This window comes from Arvicanthis niloticus, chromosome 13 (assembly GCF_011762505.2).
Source record: "Arvicanthis niloticus isolate mArvNil1 chromosome 13, mArvNil1.pat.X, whole genome shotgun sequence".
NCBI lineage: Eukaryota > Metazoa > Chordata > Mammalia > Rodentia > Muridae > Arvicanthis > Arvicanthis niloticus.
This window is the reverse complement of record NC_047670.1, coordinates 25,698,688-25,713,693: the sequence shown is the minus strand read 5'-3', so window position 1 is coordinate 25,713,693 and position 15,006 is coordinate 25,698,688. Positions and strand designations below refer to the sequence as shown.

At 33.2% G+C, this 15,006-nt stretch overlaps 1 protein-coding gene across 1 annotated transcript in view; it reads left to right on the top strand.

Moving 5' to 3' along the window:
* Positions 1–15,006, top strand: part of Csmd3 (CUB and Sushi multiple domains 3) — a 942,208-nt gene that overhangs the window by 859,488 nt on the left and 67,714 nt on the right. The window contains 4 exon segments of the mRNA XM_076912208.1: positions 2,660–2,848; positions 11,118–11,303; positions 12,350–12,544; positions 13,900–14,073. Of these exon segments, the coding sequence (XP_076768323.1) occupies positions 2,660–2,848; positions 11,118–11,303; positions 12,350–12,544; positions 13,900–14,073 (744 nt within the window).

Here is a 15,006-nt window from a genome sequence, read left to right as displayed (position 1 = left end):
ACGCTCACAGCTAACCTTAGAGCTGATCATGGGGTTCCCAATGGAGGAGTGAGAGAGAAGACTGAAGGAGCTGAAGAGGTTTTCGTCCCCATGAGGAGAGCAACAATACCAACCTACTAGAGCTCCCAGGGCCTAAACCATCAGCCTAGGAGCACACAGGGAGGGACCCATGGCCCCAGGTGTATATGTAGGGGAGGATGATATTGTCAGGCATAGATGGGTGAGGAATTCCTTGGTCCAGTGAAGGCTGGACGCCCCAGTGTGTGTGAAATCGTGGATGGGGATGTGGGAGTGGAAGGGTGGCTGGGGGCATATCCTCATAGAAGCAGGAGCAGGGGGGATGAGATAGGAGGTTTCTGGGTGGGGAGGAAATGGGGAAAGGGGATTACATCTGAAATGTAAATAAAATATCCAATAAAAAATGAAAAACACAACATGAATTACAAGGATCTGTAATCTTCTCACAATGACTCCTTTCTGTAGCACCTCTTACTGGGGATCTGTCACATCTATTGATCTCAACATGTAACATGTATTTGGTGCACATAGATGCATGCAGACAAACACTGCCACATAGAAAATAAGAAAAGCTAAAAACAGACAGAAGAATCTAACTGTAAATCTCTAAAATACTGATAAATTTACAGATCCTCCACTGTTGTTTCTTGAAAATTGGAGATAATCTCTATGCCTCAATTTCATCTGTGATGAAATAATTCCACCCTGTCCTTTAATTAATATTTTCTCATACTGAAAGCCCATATAGTATTTACAAATTAGATTAGTTGTAAGTTAGTTAATTATAAATTACTCCAAACTGAATGTTTGATTTTTTTTCAATAGATTTGTTTTCCTTAACTTTCTGAAAATAGTTATAGTAAATGTATATGTATCATCTGATCTCTTAAATAATTAACATTGAATGACTTTAGGCAGAAACGATATCTTTTTACAGTTAATCTCCATCTCTTGTAGTACTTACTAAAGTATCCTAACCATTGAAAGACAAATTTTTGAGCTCAATTGAAAAACTACAATTATAAACATGTGAATCTGAAAATGTCAATATATATTTTTAGTATCAAGATGACATCATTTTATATGCCCTCCTTTTCATAATAAGATATACTATTTTAAAAATAAAGGTAGCAAATTGGTGGAATTTGAATATATACTGTTCTCCATTATAGGAGGGATATATTTCTTTTCATTATTTTAATCCTAGAAGATAGTAAAAGCTATGAGTCTGGGCTAGAAGAATATATCTTCAGTGTTGAAATTATACTTACTAGGATGCTGATCATTGTGAATCCCTTCAACTATAAATGTCTTGTAAATAGCTTTGATACAATTCTCAGTTATGAACAATTTATGGTTTTCACTGTATAGAATAGATAATAGCTCATTTATATTAATTTAAATAATTATAAATTGTACACTTATATATGTGCATATTTTTATATATAATCTTCTGATAAAATAATTCTACCTTGCTACTTTTATTTTAAAATAATGAGTTGATAATTATAATTAAATTGTAATTGTTTTTTCACATCTTAAAAGTAAACTAACATATTATTAATTTCCTACAAAATGTATATCCTAACAAGTCTGAAGATGAAAGAACATTCATACATATATGCTTGAGATACACTTAAGATTGTTTGTATTTAGTCAATGTTTGATTCATATGGAATATATTAATTTTATTTTATTATTCTTATGCCTAAACACTGAATTTGTATTAATTTTCATTTTATATTATTTTAAAAAAATAAATTTTCAAATGAAACAATTATAAGCAATATATTGATTATGTTGTGAGTTAATTTTTATTTTTGTTAACATCTATTGCAAATTTTGATATAAGTTTAAAGTAAACATTATTTTTAGTTATCAAGAACTGTTTGACATGGCAAATTCATACATTTTCCTGTTGGAAGTGACAGTTACTGACACATATATTCTAAATTCAATATTTATCACTATTTATCTCTCACTTTCTATGTCCTCAGATGACAGTGACATTTTCAAACTTAACCATAACATGAATACTGAATGGTCTCTAAAGTATGTATATGGAAAGTCTACAGACATTATCTTTTGTCATTTCAGACTTCAGGAAAAAGAATGTTTTATTTTATTGACAATATCTATAATGCTATAAGTAACCAATCATATAGGTAACTGTAATAGAATATCAAAGATATTTATGGAGTAGGAAAGTCCATTTTAACACTAGTCAAAATGAAATTGATGCCCTACTATGATACACAACTTCACGGTGGCATGTAAACAACAGACTCGACTATATCTCCCAAGCTATGACATTCAAGGCCTTCAGACAAGAGGTAATTCAATTTCTTGAATTCAATGCTCAATACCAGAGCTTTTGAACATTCATAGGTGACCAAAAGCATTTAACATCAGGAGACATTTTAGATGATAATAAAAAGTATTAGAGAGACTAGGTATTGTTAAACACCTTGAAAGCCATGAAACTAGACATTTTAAAAGAAATTAAAATGTACAATGGTCATTGATGTACAATGGTCATTGAATTGAAATAACAACTGATTAATTGTGTAATTGTTCACAAGCTTGGATGATAAGGAATGTTTAACTGTTAATTAAGCAGCGTTTATTTTTCTTTGCAAAGCCTTCTACTGTAGCACACCAGAATCTCCACCTCATGGATACATCATCAGTCAGACAGGGGGACAGCTGAACAGTGTGGTTCGTTGGGCCTGTGACCGAGGGTTCCGACTTGTTGGGAAAAGCAGCGCGGTTTGCAGAAAATCATCCTATGGATATCATTCATGGGATGCACCCGTCCCTGCCTGCCAAGGTGAAGTACCTTAGCCCAAAATAGAAACATGCATTAATACAACTTAAGCATACATTTTTTACATTAATCACAAAATATACAATATTAAATATACAAATTTAAAAACAAGCGGTGCCCCTCCCCACCCCCTATGGCTACACATATTTAGCAGAAGACTGCCTTGTGTGGCCTCAGTGGGAGAGGATACTCTTAATCTAGTAGACACTTGATGCCCCAGGAAAGGGGAATGGGGGGGGAGGGAAACTCTCTTAGAGACAAAGGGGATGGGGGATGGGGAATAAGCCTGGGGGGGGGGAACAGGATGGAGGGGGAAATATTAAGGATGTAAATAAATACAATAATTAATTAATTAACTATATGAAGTATGTTGAAAGAAAAGGCACATCATAGAGCCTTCCCTGAAAATCAGGAATAAAAACGTACAACTGATTGTGAGACATACAAAATTTGACAATTTATCTTGGTGTTAAATGATAAAGCCACAAGTTTATACTTAAATACAGAGGTTAGCAACAAACTTACCAGTTTCTTCGTAGTGATAAAATTATAGAAATTGACTTATTGTGTAGAAGGATAATATTAAGAATGGACAAGGTCAATATAGATTTTTTTAGCACAAAGTATACAAAATTTTGCTCTCAATGATCAAATTTATGAGAAAGATTCTAGATAATTATCTGGTTATTTTTCTCTTATTTTCTAGTTCAATAGGAATGTATGCCCATTCCCATTTTTATTTTCTTACAAAGCAAAACATTCTGAATACTGGATCTTGTGATAACAAAATGACAAATGAACTTTTGATGGAGATGTTATGTGAAAAGGTAATGGTGTTCTTGAATTTAGGTAGTATAAAAAAGGCAAACTAAACTTCAGCTACATAAAATAATAGCATGAAACTTAAAATTCTCCTCCCTCTCCCAAGATAAGGTTTCTCAGTGTAGTCCTGGCTGTCCTTGAACTCCCTAAGTAGACCAGGCTGGCCTCAAACTCTTGAGGTCTATCTGCAGCCTCTGCCTCTGGAGTCTTGGGATTAAAGGTTTGCATCATCGCTACCCTGCTTGATTTAAATTTCTTAAAGTATTTAATTCATCACTTTATTTTCTCAACATGAAAATTACATACACACATATATGTGTGTATGTACACATTTATATATACAAGCATATGCATATATACATATATGCACTATAAATCATCTCCGAATGTAAACCAGAATATAAAGGTGTCTGTAGTAATGCTGTCATCTCCAACTTTAAAAAGGAAGAACAGTTTCAATAAATAAATGATACTAGTAACTATCATTTAATATGACAGAGAGCTCACTGAAAAACCTGCTATAATATTTGTAAAGGAATAGTAGGTCTCATAATTATCATGGGAACTAACCTTAAATCATATATAGTTTAAATGAATATTAAAATACTTAGATATTAAAACTTTACATTATAATTACATATAATTATTTATGTAATATTTATGAAATATGTGTACATATTTCATGTATGTATACTTATAATATTTACATAAACTTTAAATTAAAAAACTTAATTTAGTTATATTTTTCATTAGGTTTAATTTTGTGTGTGTATGTGTGTTTGTGTGCGTGTGCGTGTGCATGTGTGTGTGTGTGAGTATATGTTCAGGTTAATACAGATGTTTATAGTTATTGGTAGCTTTAGATGATGCTGGACCTGGAGTTTCAGGTGCTTGTGAGCCTCTGATTGGAAGGCCCCTGAATTACTGAATTTATCTTCAAAGAAAATTGTCCTAAAGTTTCTGAATGTTTTCAGTTTCTTTCTAGAGTCAATGCTGTAATATCACTAATTTTGGATATATACTATCACATTTACAAATGGTGAATTACACTAATTTTTATAGTTTTTTATTTAACATTTTTTATTGTTACAATGAGCATGTTGTAACATTGAAAAGAAATGGATTTGATATTGTAAAATTATTCAATTTTGTGGTTCAAACTGATCTATTGTTTTTATCAAAACATTCAAGTTATTTTGTAAAAATATGTTTGTTGAAGAAGTGACCTGTTTGTCTGGGTATTTCTACTGGTGTCTCTGGGAAGAGCTATTCATATTGCACAGACTTTTAATGTCACTCTTGTTTGTGTTCTTAAATGAACTATTCTTCTTGACTGTCAATATCTTAGACATCCTGATATTTACTTACTTCAGTATTAGTTAAACAGTATGAGCAAGTTATAAATAGAAAATTTCCTTAGCTCTCTTTGTTTGACTTCCAATAATTATTTTTCTTTTAAAGATTGGATAGCCACTGATTGGCAATCACACAGGGATTGGTGTCAGAAACTGAATAACTTCATCCCATTACTAAACTAAGTACTCTGAAGGAAAAGTGACTTTCCAGTCACTGTCAATATTAAGTTCTGCTTTCATGTCATTCTGTAAAGTAGCAACCGTTATAGCCTCTTAGAGATGATTCTCCCAAACATTGTTGTATTCAATCTTTCTCTTTCTTGGACATAGAGTACATCCTCTATGTGTGTTTGTGTGTGTGTATAAATTATAAAATATTTAAAAATAAGATGCTTACTATTTATATAATACTAAGAATTTTACATATTAATTATATTAAATTTAGTAAAGTGGGATTGATTAGAATGGATTTATTAGAATAGCTTACATGTTGTGGTCTATGTAAACTGCTAATGGCTCTTCTCTGCTAATGGAAATTTCAATAGTTCAGTAATTATTTAGTCGCCAAGGCTTCATATCTCAGCTGGACGTCAATATATGTCAAGAATCCCAAAGAAATATGCTCTACTGTTAGTGAATAGTGAGTTAGCACAAAGAAACCGAGACACTGGACCTGGCATGGGCTTCAGAAACCTCAAAGCCTATTGCCAGCAACACATCTCCTCTAACAAGGCCACACTTTCTCATCCTTTTAAGCAGTTCATCAACTGGGCACTAAGCACATGTATATGAAGAGCATTTTTCATTCAAACGACCATATAAAATAAAATGAGCTATTTGTGAACAAGATATTTGTACAGTCATTTGACTATGGCATTTTATACTAAAGCTCTAAGATATAACTATTTTTTCTAAGTATGTGAGAAACTCATAACCTTTAACTACTTTTATTTTACCATGACCTAGGTTCAATAATGTGTGTGTGTGTGTGTGTGTGTGTGTGTGTGTGTGTGTGTGTGTCTGTATATGTGTATGTGTTCATGTGTGGCATGTGTTCTTTCATAAACCCATGAGCATGTGTCTGTGCTTGTCAGTGTAGGTACTCAGTATATATATGATTATTAGCAGGAAGTATTGAGGAATGAAAATTAAAATTACAATCTCCCTCATGAATATCAGAAAATATAAATATTGATTGAAACAGGTATCATGGTACCATTTAATTTTACAACAGTAGTTTAAAGATTTTATAATTAAAAGAAAGAATAATAACATTTTTTGAGATTGCTAACATCAGAAATTTCTGATTCAGTGTTCATTTCTATTCAAAATCTTTAGGCCATGAAATTACAATAAAGCAAACTATTGTACAGAGTTGCTTCTGCCATTCAGTTTTACATGGTTTGGGTTCATCTGACTAAGTTGTACTCTCTATATTCTGTTTACAATATCTCATTCATATAAATAAGGAATTTAAACACATGATGGATTTTACAAAATAAAAGGGAACAAGTTTATTTAGAAATGAAATATAGATCAACAGAAATGACCTTTATAATATAAATGAAACACACATTTCTGTTTCTTCTATGTTTTGCTATGGTAAAAAAAATTAATTCTAGAATTATTTAAATGTAACCTACTTTAGGATCCAAAAACTATTTTGATAGTTATGGTAATGCACTAAATTAGATACAGCAGATAATACACACTAAATCCAGTTGGTAGTGGAGTAACACTATACATATATTAATATGCCTTAATGGGTATAATGAGCACAAATAATTGTATTTTCCCCTTGTATTGAAAATAGAATTTTTCACAGACAGTATATCCTGATTATTGTTTCCCCTCCCTCTCCTCCTCCCAGTTTCCTCCTTCCAATCCCTATTCACTCCCTTTCTTTTTCTCAGTAGAAAATAAAGAAGCTTCTAAGGGATAAAAACAAAACAAAACAAAATAAAATAAAATAAAATAAAATAAAATAAAATGAAATGAAATAAAATAAAACTAACACAACCAACAATAAGAAATGCAAATGGTGTTAAGAACAACAGGATAGGAGAAAACAAACAGAAGAAAGTAAGCCCAGAAATAAGCACAAGTCACAGATACTCTATTATTCACACACTTAGGAGTCCCATAAAAACACTGAACAGGAAGCCAAAATATATACACAAATGACCCGAAAGGCAAGCATAGAAAAGATAAAAATTATAAATTAAATAAATTTTAAAATATTAAGATAAAATTAAAAAGAGAAATAAAGAAAAATTCATAACATAACAAAATGAGATAAGGAAGCTCCAACAATGCCATTGAGTTAATTTTTTTCTTGGCCATCGACAGCTGGACATGTGGACTGCCATTAAGAGAAGTAGTCTGTTTGTCCATTGAGATTCCATTAGAGAAAAGTCAATTTTCATTTGCAAGTGTTTATCAATTAGAGTTTAAGCATAGAATCCTGTTACCACTTCTTTTAGTTCTAGGACCCCATGTGGTGCAGGCTAGTACATGGTCTGTGCATGCTGCCTCAGACTATGTGAGTACATATGAGTGTCCCTAGAGGGCCTTGTTTCCTTGGTCATCTCCACCCCACCCTCTAAGGCTTTTGCACTCTTTCTGCCTCTTCTTCAGGGTTCCCTGATCCCTGAAGGAGGGCATTTGATGGAGATACTGAATTTATAGTTGAGTGTTCCAAAGTCTCTCTAGTCTACTTAATGACTGGCTGCAGTTCTCTGTACTTGTTGCTTACTGCTGCAGGAGGAAGCACTCTTATTATGACTGCAACTTTCTTTCTTTCTTTCTTTCTTTCTTTCTTTCTTTCTTTCTTTCTTTCTTTCTTTCTTTCTTTCTTTCTTTTTTAGAGAAGTAATGTTTGAGCATCTGTTCTTCTGCCTTCTGGCCCAGGATCTTCTGACAGACCTTAGTGCTGCAGAATTATTAAGGGCTGATTACTCTGTCTAGGCAGATATAATCAGTCGACTATTCTGCAAGTGTGTCCTTTTCTGGACAGTAATTTGTCTGTAGAAGGAAAGTGGCAATTCTTGCCTAGTGGCTGTCTCACCACAACTGGAGTAACTCCAAGGATGCTCAATTTCTTCTTAGAATTCAATATAGGAAGCTGTCCGGAGCAGACAGGTCTCTAATGAAAATGAACATTAATACAGAAATGTTTGTCATGTGAATTCTAAGGATTTCTGATGTTTTGAAAACCAGCTATCCATGTAAGGTAATCTGGACTGTTGCCTGTTAACTCCACTCAGCTATTTCTACATAAAACATAGAGAACACCCTTATAATAAACTCCAAGTCATGAATTTGCTATAGTCCCTTAACTCACAGGTTGACCATCTCAAATCAGTTAAAAAAAGTTAAAGAAGGACTGGGTCTAAGCTTTGTATTCCTAAATGTGTTATACTGGTACAATGCCTATGAGAGTAACAATATTCGTCTCACTTTTATATCACTAAGAAGCTCATGCCAATGAAAACCTTAAAATTTGTAAACAAAGTAAATTGGTACCATTTAAGAATTTATATCTTCATCTTGATATTAATTATACAGATTTCTACTAATGGGTTATGGCTATGCAATAAACCCTAGCTAATTCTCTCTATTCCGACAAAACCACTACTTTTCCCTAGAGAGACAGCCCAACATTTACCACCTTAGTCCCCAAGCCCAGGGAATAGGGGCACTGACTCTTCATTAGCTTCTTCAAGCTGATTATGGGCGTTGAGATATTAGAAGAGGAGTGAGGGGGGGGAGAGCAAATTGACAATCCTGTGATGCTGTGTCTTCGCTGCCTCCAGATGGAATTCCCGGACCTCAGAGGTTTGAGCAGGTCTGCCCAGCTTGCTTGTTGAGTAGATACACCAAGGCTGATCATTCTGCAATATACAATTCTCAAAACAAATTTTAGTATCAAGATAGTTTTTTTTTTTTTAAAGAGGGCTGACATTTTATTAAGAATGTTGGTTCTACCTGCTTTTCTATTTTTTCCCCTCTTTTATTGGATATAATATTTACATTTCAAATTTTATCCCCTTACCATATTTCCCCCACCACCCAGGAACCCCTTATCCCATCCCCCCTCCTCCTGCTTCTATGAAGGTGTTTATCCACCTACGCCCAGCCCCCCTCCCCACCCTCAGATTCCCCCCCCCAGTGCTCAGCCTTTAGGGTACCATTGACCTTTGGGTACCATTGACCTTTAGGGTACCATTGACCTCCCACCTATGCCCAACAAGACCATCCTCCCCTACATATACTGCTGGAGTCATGTGTCTCTCTATATGTACTCCTAGGCTGGTGGCTTAGACCCTGGGGAGCTCTGGCTGGTTGGTATTGTTGCTCTCCTCATGGGGCCGCCAGCCCTTAAGTTTCCTTCAATTTACTCTCTAACTCCTCCATTGGGAACCTTTGATCAGATTAATGGATAGCTGTGGGTATCTGTCTCTGGGTATGTCTGACTCTGGGAGACCTCTAAGGAGACAGCCTTATCAGGCTGCTGTCAGCTTTCCCATCCTGACATCCCTATCAGCGTCTATTTTTGGTGACTGCCCATGGAATGAATACCCAGATGGAATGGTCTCCCTACAACCCCCCCTTCAAATTCTGACCCACACTTTGTCTCCATATTTGCTCCCTTGGGTATTTAGTTACTCCTTCTAAGAAAGACCTAGGCATCCTCACTTGTTCTTTCTTCTTCATGAGCTTCATGTCGTCTGGTAGTTGAATCTTTGTTGTTTCAAATTTTTGGGCTAATCTCCGTTTATCAGTGAGTAAATACCATGTGTGTTCTTTTGTGATTGGGTTACCTCACTCAGGATGATATTTTCTAGTTGATTTTACAGTATATTTTTAGGCTCTCTAATCTCAAGTTTTTGGTAACCCAATCAGTTTTGGGTATGGATTCCATCTCATGGAATGGACTTTGTATAAAATCATACATAGGACAGTTACTCTCACAAGCTTTGGCCCATCATTATACTAGCATATCTTGCAGACAGGACACCATCATAGATCAAAGTGTTTCTGGCTTGATAAAACAATCTTATTTTATTTATGGTTTCAAATGCTGTCAGACATGGGGTAAAGTAACTATAGGACAGTTAATCATATGAGAAATGCAGTACAAGTGTTCAGCAAACATGGATTTGCATCAGTATACAGAATTTTTACATAGTATTTTAAAATTATATGAAGTGAAATAAATATGTAAATATAATTAACTGTGACAATATAAATCCACGTGAACAACATAACATAGAAAAACTAATGCTCACCTTAGTAAAGCATATCATAGTTCATAACAAAGCATTTAAATTAAAATTGACAGAGACACTAGGTATGTTTTAGAGAACAAATCTTGTCCTAATATGTATCAAACAAATTCCATGTGCACAACAGTATCACACATTGTGACTGGACCTATGTCAAAAGAATTTTCTTCAGTAAAATTAACCTTTTTTTTGTTTGTTTGTTTTCTGCACAAAATATCAATTAGAATTTTGGGTTCCTTAATAATGTTTATTATTTATTAATTAAATCCAATTAGGCAATGTAGCTCAGTGTCATACACTGAACATTAGACAGAACATTCTTTACCTGACTTGGATTCCCACATAGTCTTTATGAATGCTAACACCAAATATGTGATGACAAAAATCTAAGAAAAAAAGCAAGAACAGCATATAGGGTCACCATTTAGTTCTTATTAGTTTAAAATAAAGTATTCCTAATATACAGTGTGTGTGTGTGTGTGTGTGTGTGTGTGTGTGTGTGTGTGTGTGTGTTTTGAGACAGGGTTTCTCTGTCTGCCCTGGATGTCCAGGAACTCACTCTGTAGACCAGGCTGGCCTCGAACTCAGAAATATGCCTGCCTCTGCTTCCCAAGTGCTGGGATTAAAGGCGTGTGCCGCCACTGTCCAGAGCAAATGTACAGTTCTTAAGAGCTCTTTTTGTGATTTACTGTAAGTTTCTTTTGGAAACTTGATAATATTGCAAACAATTCTTCATGTTTGGGATTTATAGATTTCCTAAAGACATTTTTTATTTTTTGTTTCCTTAATTGTGTATGTGTATTGTAGCAATTTCCTGTGGGATTCCTAAAGCCCCAACTAATGGAGGAATACTTACGACCGACTACTTGGTTGGAACTCGAGTTACCTACTTCTGCAATGATGGGTATAGGCTGTCATCCAAGGAACTCACCACCGCCACCTGCCAGTCAGATGGAACATGGAGTAATCATAATAAGACCCCTCGCTGTGTTGGTATGTACATTCATGGAAATTAGTCAAGAGTTTGCAATTAGTATGTTATATGACTTAAACTTTTATGTATTAATTTTAAAAGTTAATTCCTGAAATGTCCTAAAATAAAAATAAAAGTTAATTGATCTGTGTTGTGTTATCAAAAAATGAAGGACAGGAAACAGGCATTTTGTTCAATTTTACAAATTCCAAAATACATAAAGGTATCAAATGTGATATTTGTATTTTTATGGAACTAAGTTTTTATGCAAAATAGTATTTATTAATAAATTCACTGTATGTGAAACCTTTAAAACTATGTGTTAATGATTTTCTATTTCAGTAAACCAAGCTCTAAGTTTATAAGAGCAAACAGTGATGCTAAGATGATCCATAACTTTGACTTTACTTAGTATATTTTTTCTTACCTTTAGAATTTTCCACTACTTTTATTACTATCAGAGTATACTAATCAATATATAATTATAATTGAAAATTATTTAGATGAAAGTGATGATTTAAGTAATATTTTTATTTCCTCTATTTCTCATCACAATTATTACTGACACTTGAATCTCATTATTTTATTTAAATAGTTCCATTATGTATATTCTTTAAAAGATACCTAATATTGCTTTTATATATCTTAATTAACTTTTCAATGAACAAACATTGGTACTATAGTTCTTGTTCACAAAGACCACTCTGATCAAACACATTTTATGAAACTAAGTTCTTCAATAAACATTTTAATAATAAAGAAAGACAGATAGTGAAGTAACTGGGATTCTAGGTGGAGAGATCTACATACATACATACATACATACATACATACATATTATCTGAATTGTGAAATAACTCATTAATTCAGAGAACTTCCAACAGTTTGTTAGGAACCAGATATAATTAATGATTAATGGACAAATATGAACAAGCATTACTTAGGAGTGCGTAATAGAGAATTAACTGAAGTAATGGTAGCATAAAGAATCTACATTCTAGCTCTTCTTAGGTACTGGGGTGGTACTTGCCTTGCTAGCATCTATATTGTTGTTTGTATTTTACAGTTGTTACATGTCCAAGTATCAATTCCTTTACCTTGGAACATGGAAGATGGAGAATTGTGAATGGATCACATTATGAATACAAAACTAAGGTGGTTTTCAGCTGTGATCCTGGTTATCATGGACTTGGTCCTGCTTCTATTGAATGCCTTCCTAATGGTACCTGGAGTTGGAGAACTGAAAGACCATACTGCCAAAGTAAGTACTCAGGATGCTCACATTGTTTCAGAAGTTCTTCTTGGAGATTTCAGGTCTTGCATTACTTCTTTTTAAAAGCACACCCATGAAAAGATGAGAATGTTTCTGTCTACCCTTGAGCATGATACTTTGAGATGGGAGATTCACATGTTTCCTAGCCTGTCCTCAAAAGTCCTTGCCCCAAATGGGCTTCCGAGTTTCCGAACTTGAGATGTGAATCATCATAACAAGTAACATTATGGTATAAATAAAGTAATTTACATTACAGTTTAAAGCTCACTAATTATGTTTAGCAAATACTATAAATGAAATTAACTTATGTGGTATGGATGAAAAAAACCTTATTTTAGCAACTAAATTATATTTCTATTGATAGTTTACATAATACTTTCTGCCAGTGTTTTTAGTCTTTTATATTTTAATTTTTTAAATGAAAATGAATAATACGTTATTACAAATAAGCCACACAGTATGTAAATACAAAAATGGTCTTTAACTCAGACAAGCTAAACACAATGTTTTCTGATCTTCAATTTTCTAAATAAGAAACTATCATACTTTTGTAAAGTTGTTGAGATGATTTAATATCATGATATATATGAAATAGCAGCTGTATACAGATTCTCATGAAACTACAATGTTATTTAATAAATTAAAAACTATCAGTGTATTTGTATATATATTTTTAAAAAGTGGTCTGGGTCTAGTAAAAACAACCTAACTTAATAAAGGACATTCAATTGAAGTTCTTCTCAACTTCCTTTACTTATTTGTTACTTTGTTTCAGAAGACATATAGATTAAAATTTATCCTTTTATCCTGAATACAAAAGACATTTATGGCATAAAATAAAGCACAATCACTCATATTTTATAAGTAAATAAACAGTCCAATGATACTATGATTGTTAACTAGCTGTATACTATGATTGTTAACCATCTGGCATATATAGAGGTATATGTGGGTAACATTTTCTTATAAGTTTTGGTTATAAGTTTTTGGTTAACCAAAGGAGATTTTGGTTGACATGTATTACAAGATAATAAGGTTAGGAAATAATTATAATAAAACAAGTGTTCTAAATACTATAATAGCTTCTAATTCATACTCATTGTTCAATCTCCAAAGTTAAAGGAAGATTTGGACAAATAGGCTATACTTCTTCCAATAATAAAGAATAAATATTAAACTTTATCATGTCCTTTTTCTTTTCTCTCACATTCAAACTTATTTTACAAATGCCATTTTCATATGTAAGAAAATAAAATTAAAGATAGCTCAAAGTGTAAGCAACATGCTGTTTTTAACAGGTGCATTTAAACCATGTCTCATGCATATTTACTTTTTGTTTGTAGTTATCTCCTGTGGAGAATTACCAACACCTCCAAATGGAAATAAGATTGGAACTCAAACTTCCTATGGCTCCACTGCCATCTTCACATGTGATTCGGGATTCATGCTTGTGGGTTCTGCTGTACGAGAATGCCTTTCCTCTGGTCTGTGGAGCGGATCAGAAACCAGATGTCTAGGTACAGGTTTTTAACTCAATTTATTTTTCCCTCCCAACCAGCACACACAAAAGGAAAGCCACCTTATTTCCTGATATGAGGTGACAACTTTGATTTATTTACAAAGGGTTAAAAAACAGAAGAGGTTTATTGCTAACCTGTCTTATGGTAGAAAACTTTTAACCCTTGACATCATTCAGCTAGTATTTCTATCAAGAATCTTTAGTAACTTTATGGAGAAACATTCTTTCTCTGGTGAAAAGAAAAGAGTTATAACTAATTACTGAAAATTTACAAACTAGATTAACACCAGCCACTTCATTCTAAGCTACAGTCAGTTCTCTAGATTTCAGTCTTTATCTTCTTTTAATTTATAAAGTACAACATGTTTAAAAATAGTCTATTAAAACCACTATGTTATAGTTTTTGAAGATGATTTTAGGCAACAGGATTTTTTTTTCTCACCCTTAGAGGTGAGAAAAATCTGAGAATTAATCAATCAAAAAAACAAACAGTTCCTTTTCTTTTATCATGGAAGGAATAATATAGTTTTTACATCACACCCACTTTGAAAAGCTTCAGTCACTTTGTTGATATCAAGAGATTTCTATGATTTATGCTCATTTTATTTATCCAAATAATTTAAGTGGTAATGATTATTTGTTCACCTGTTGATATTTTAGATATTTTATGTATTAATTTCTAAACTGATTCAAAATTTATACTTTTTTTTCCTTTTTTTTTATTAGATCTTTCATTTACACTTCAGATACCATCCCGTTTCCCCATTCCCCCCCCCTTAGAAAACCCCTATCCCATGCCCCCTTTTCCTTTTTGCATTTATACATTTTTTTAAGAAATGTTAATCATAGGCTTTATAAGTTTGGTATTGTTCAATCAGAGGTGTAACCCACTACCCAACCTAGATATATCAACTATCTTTGACTGGTGGAG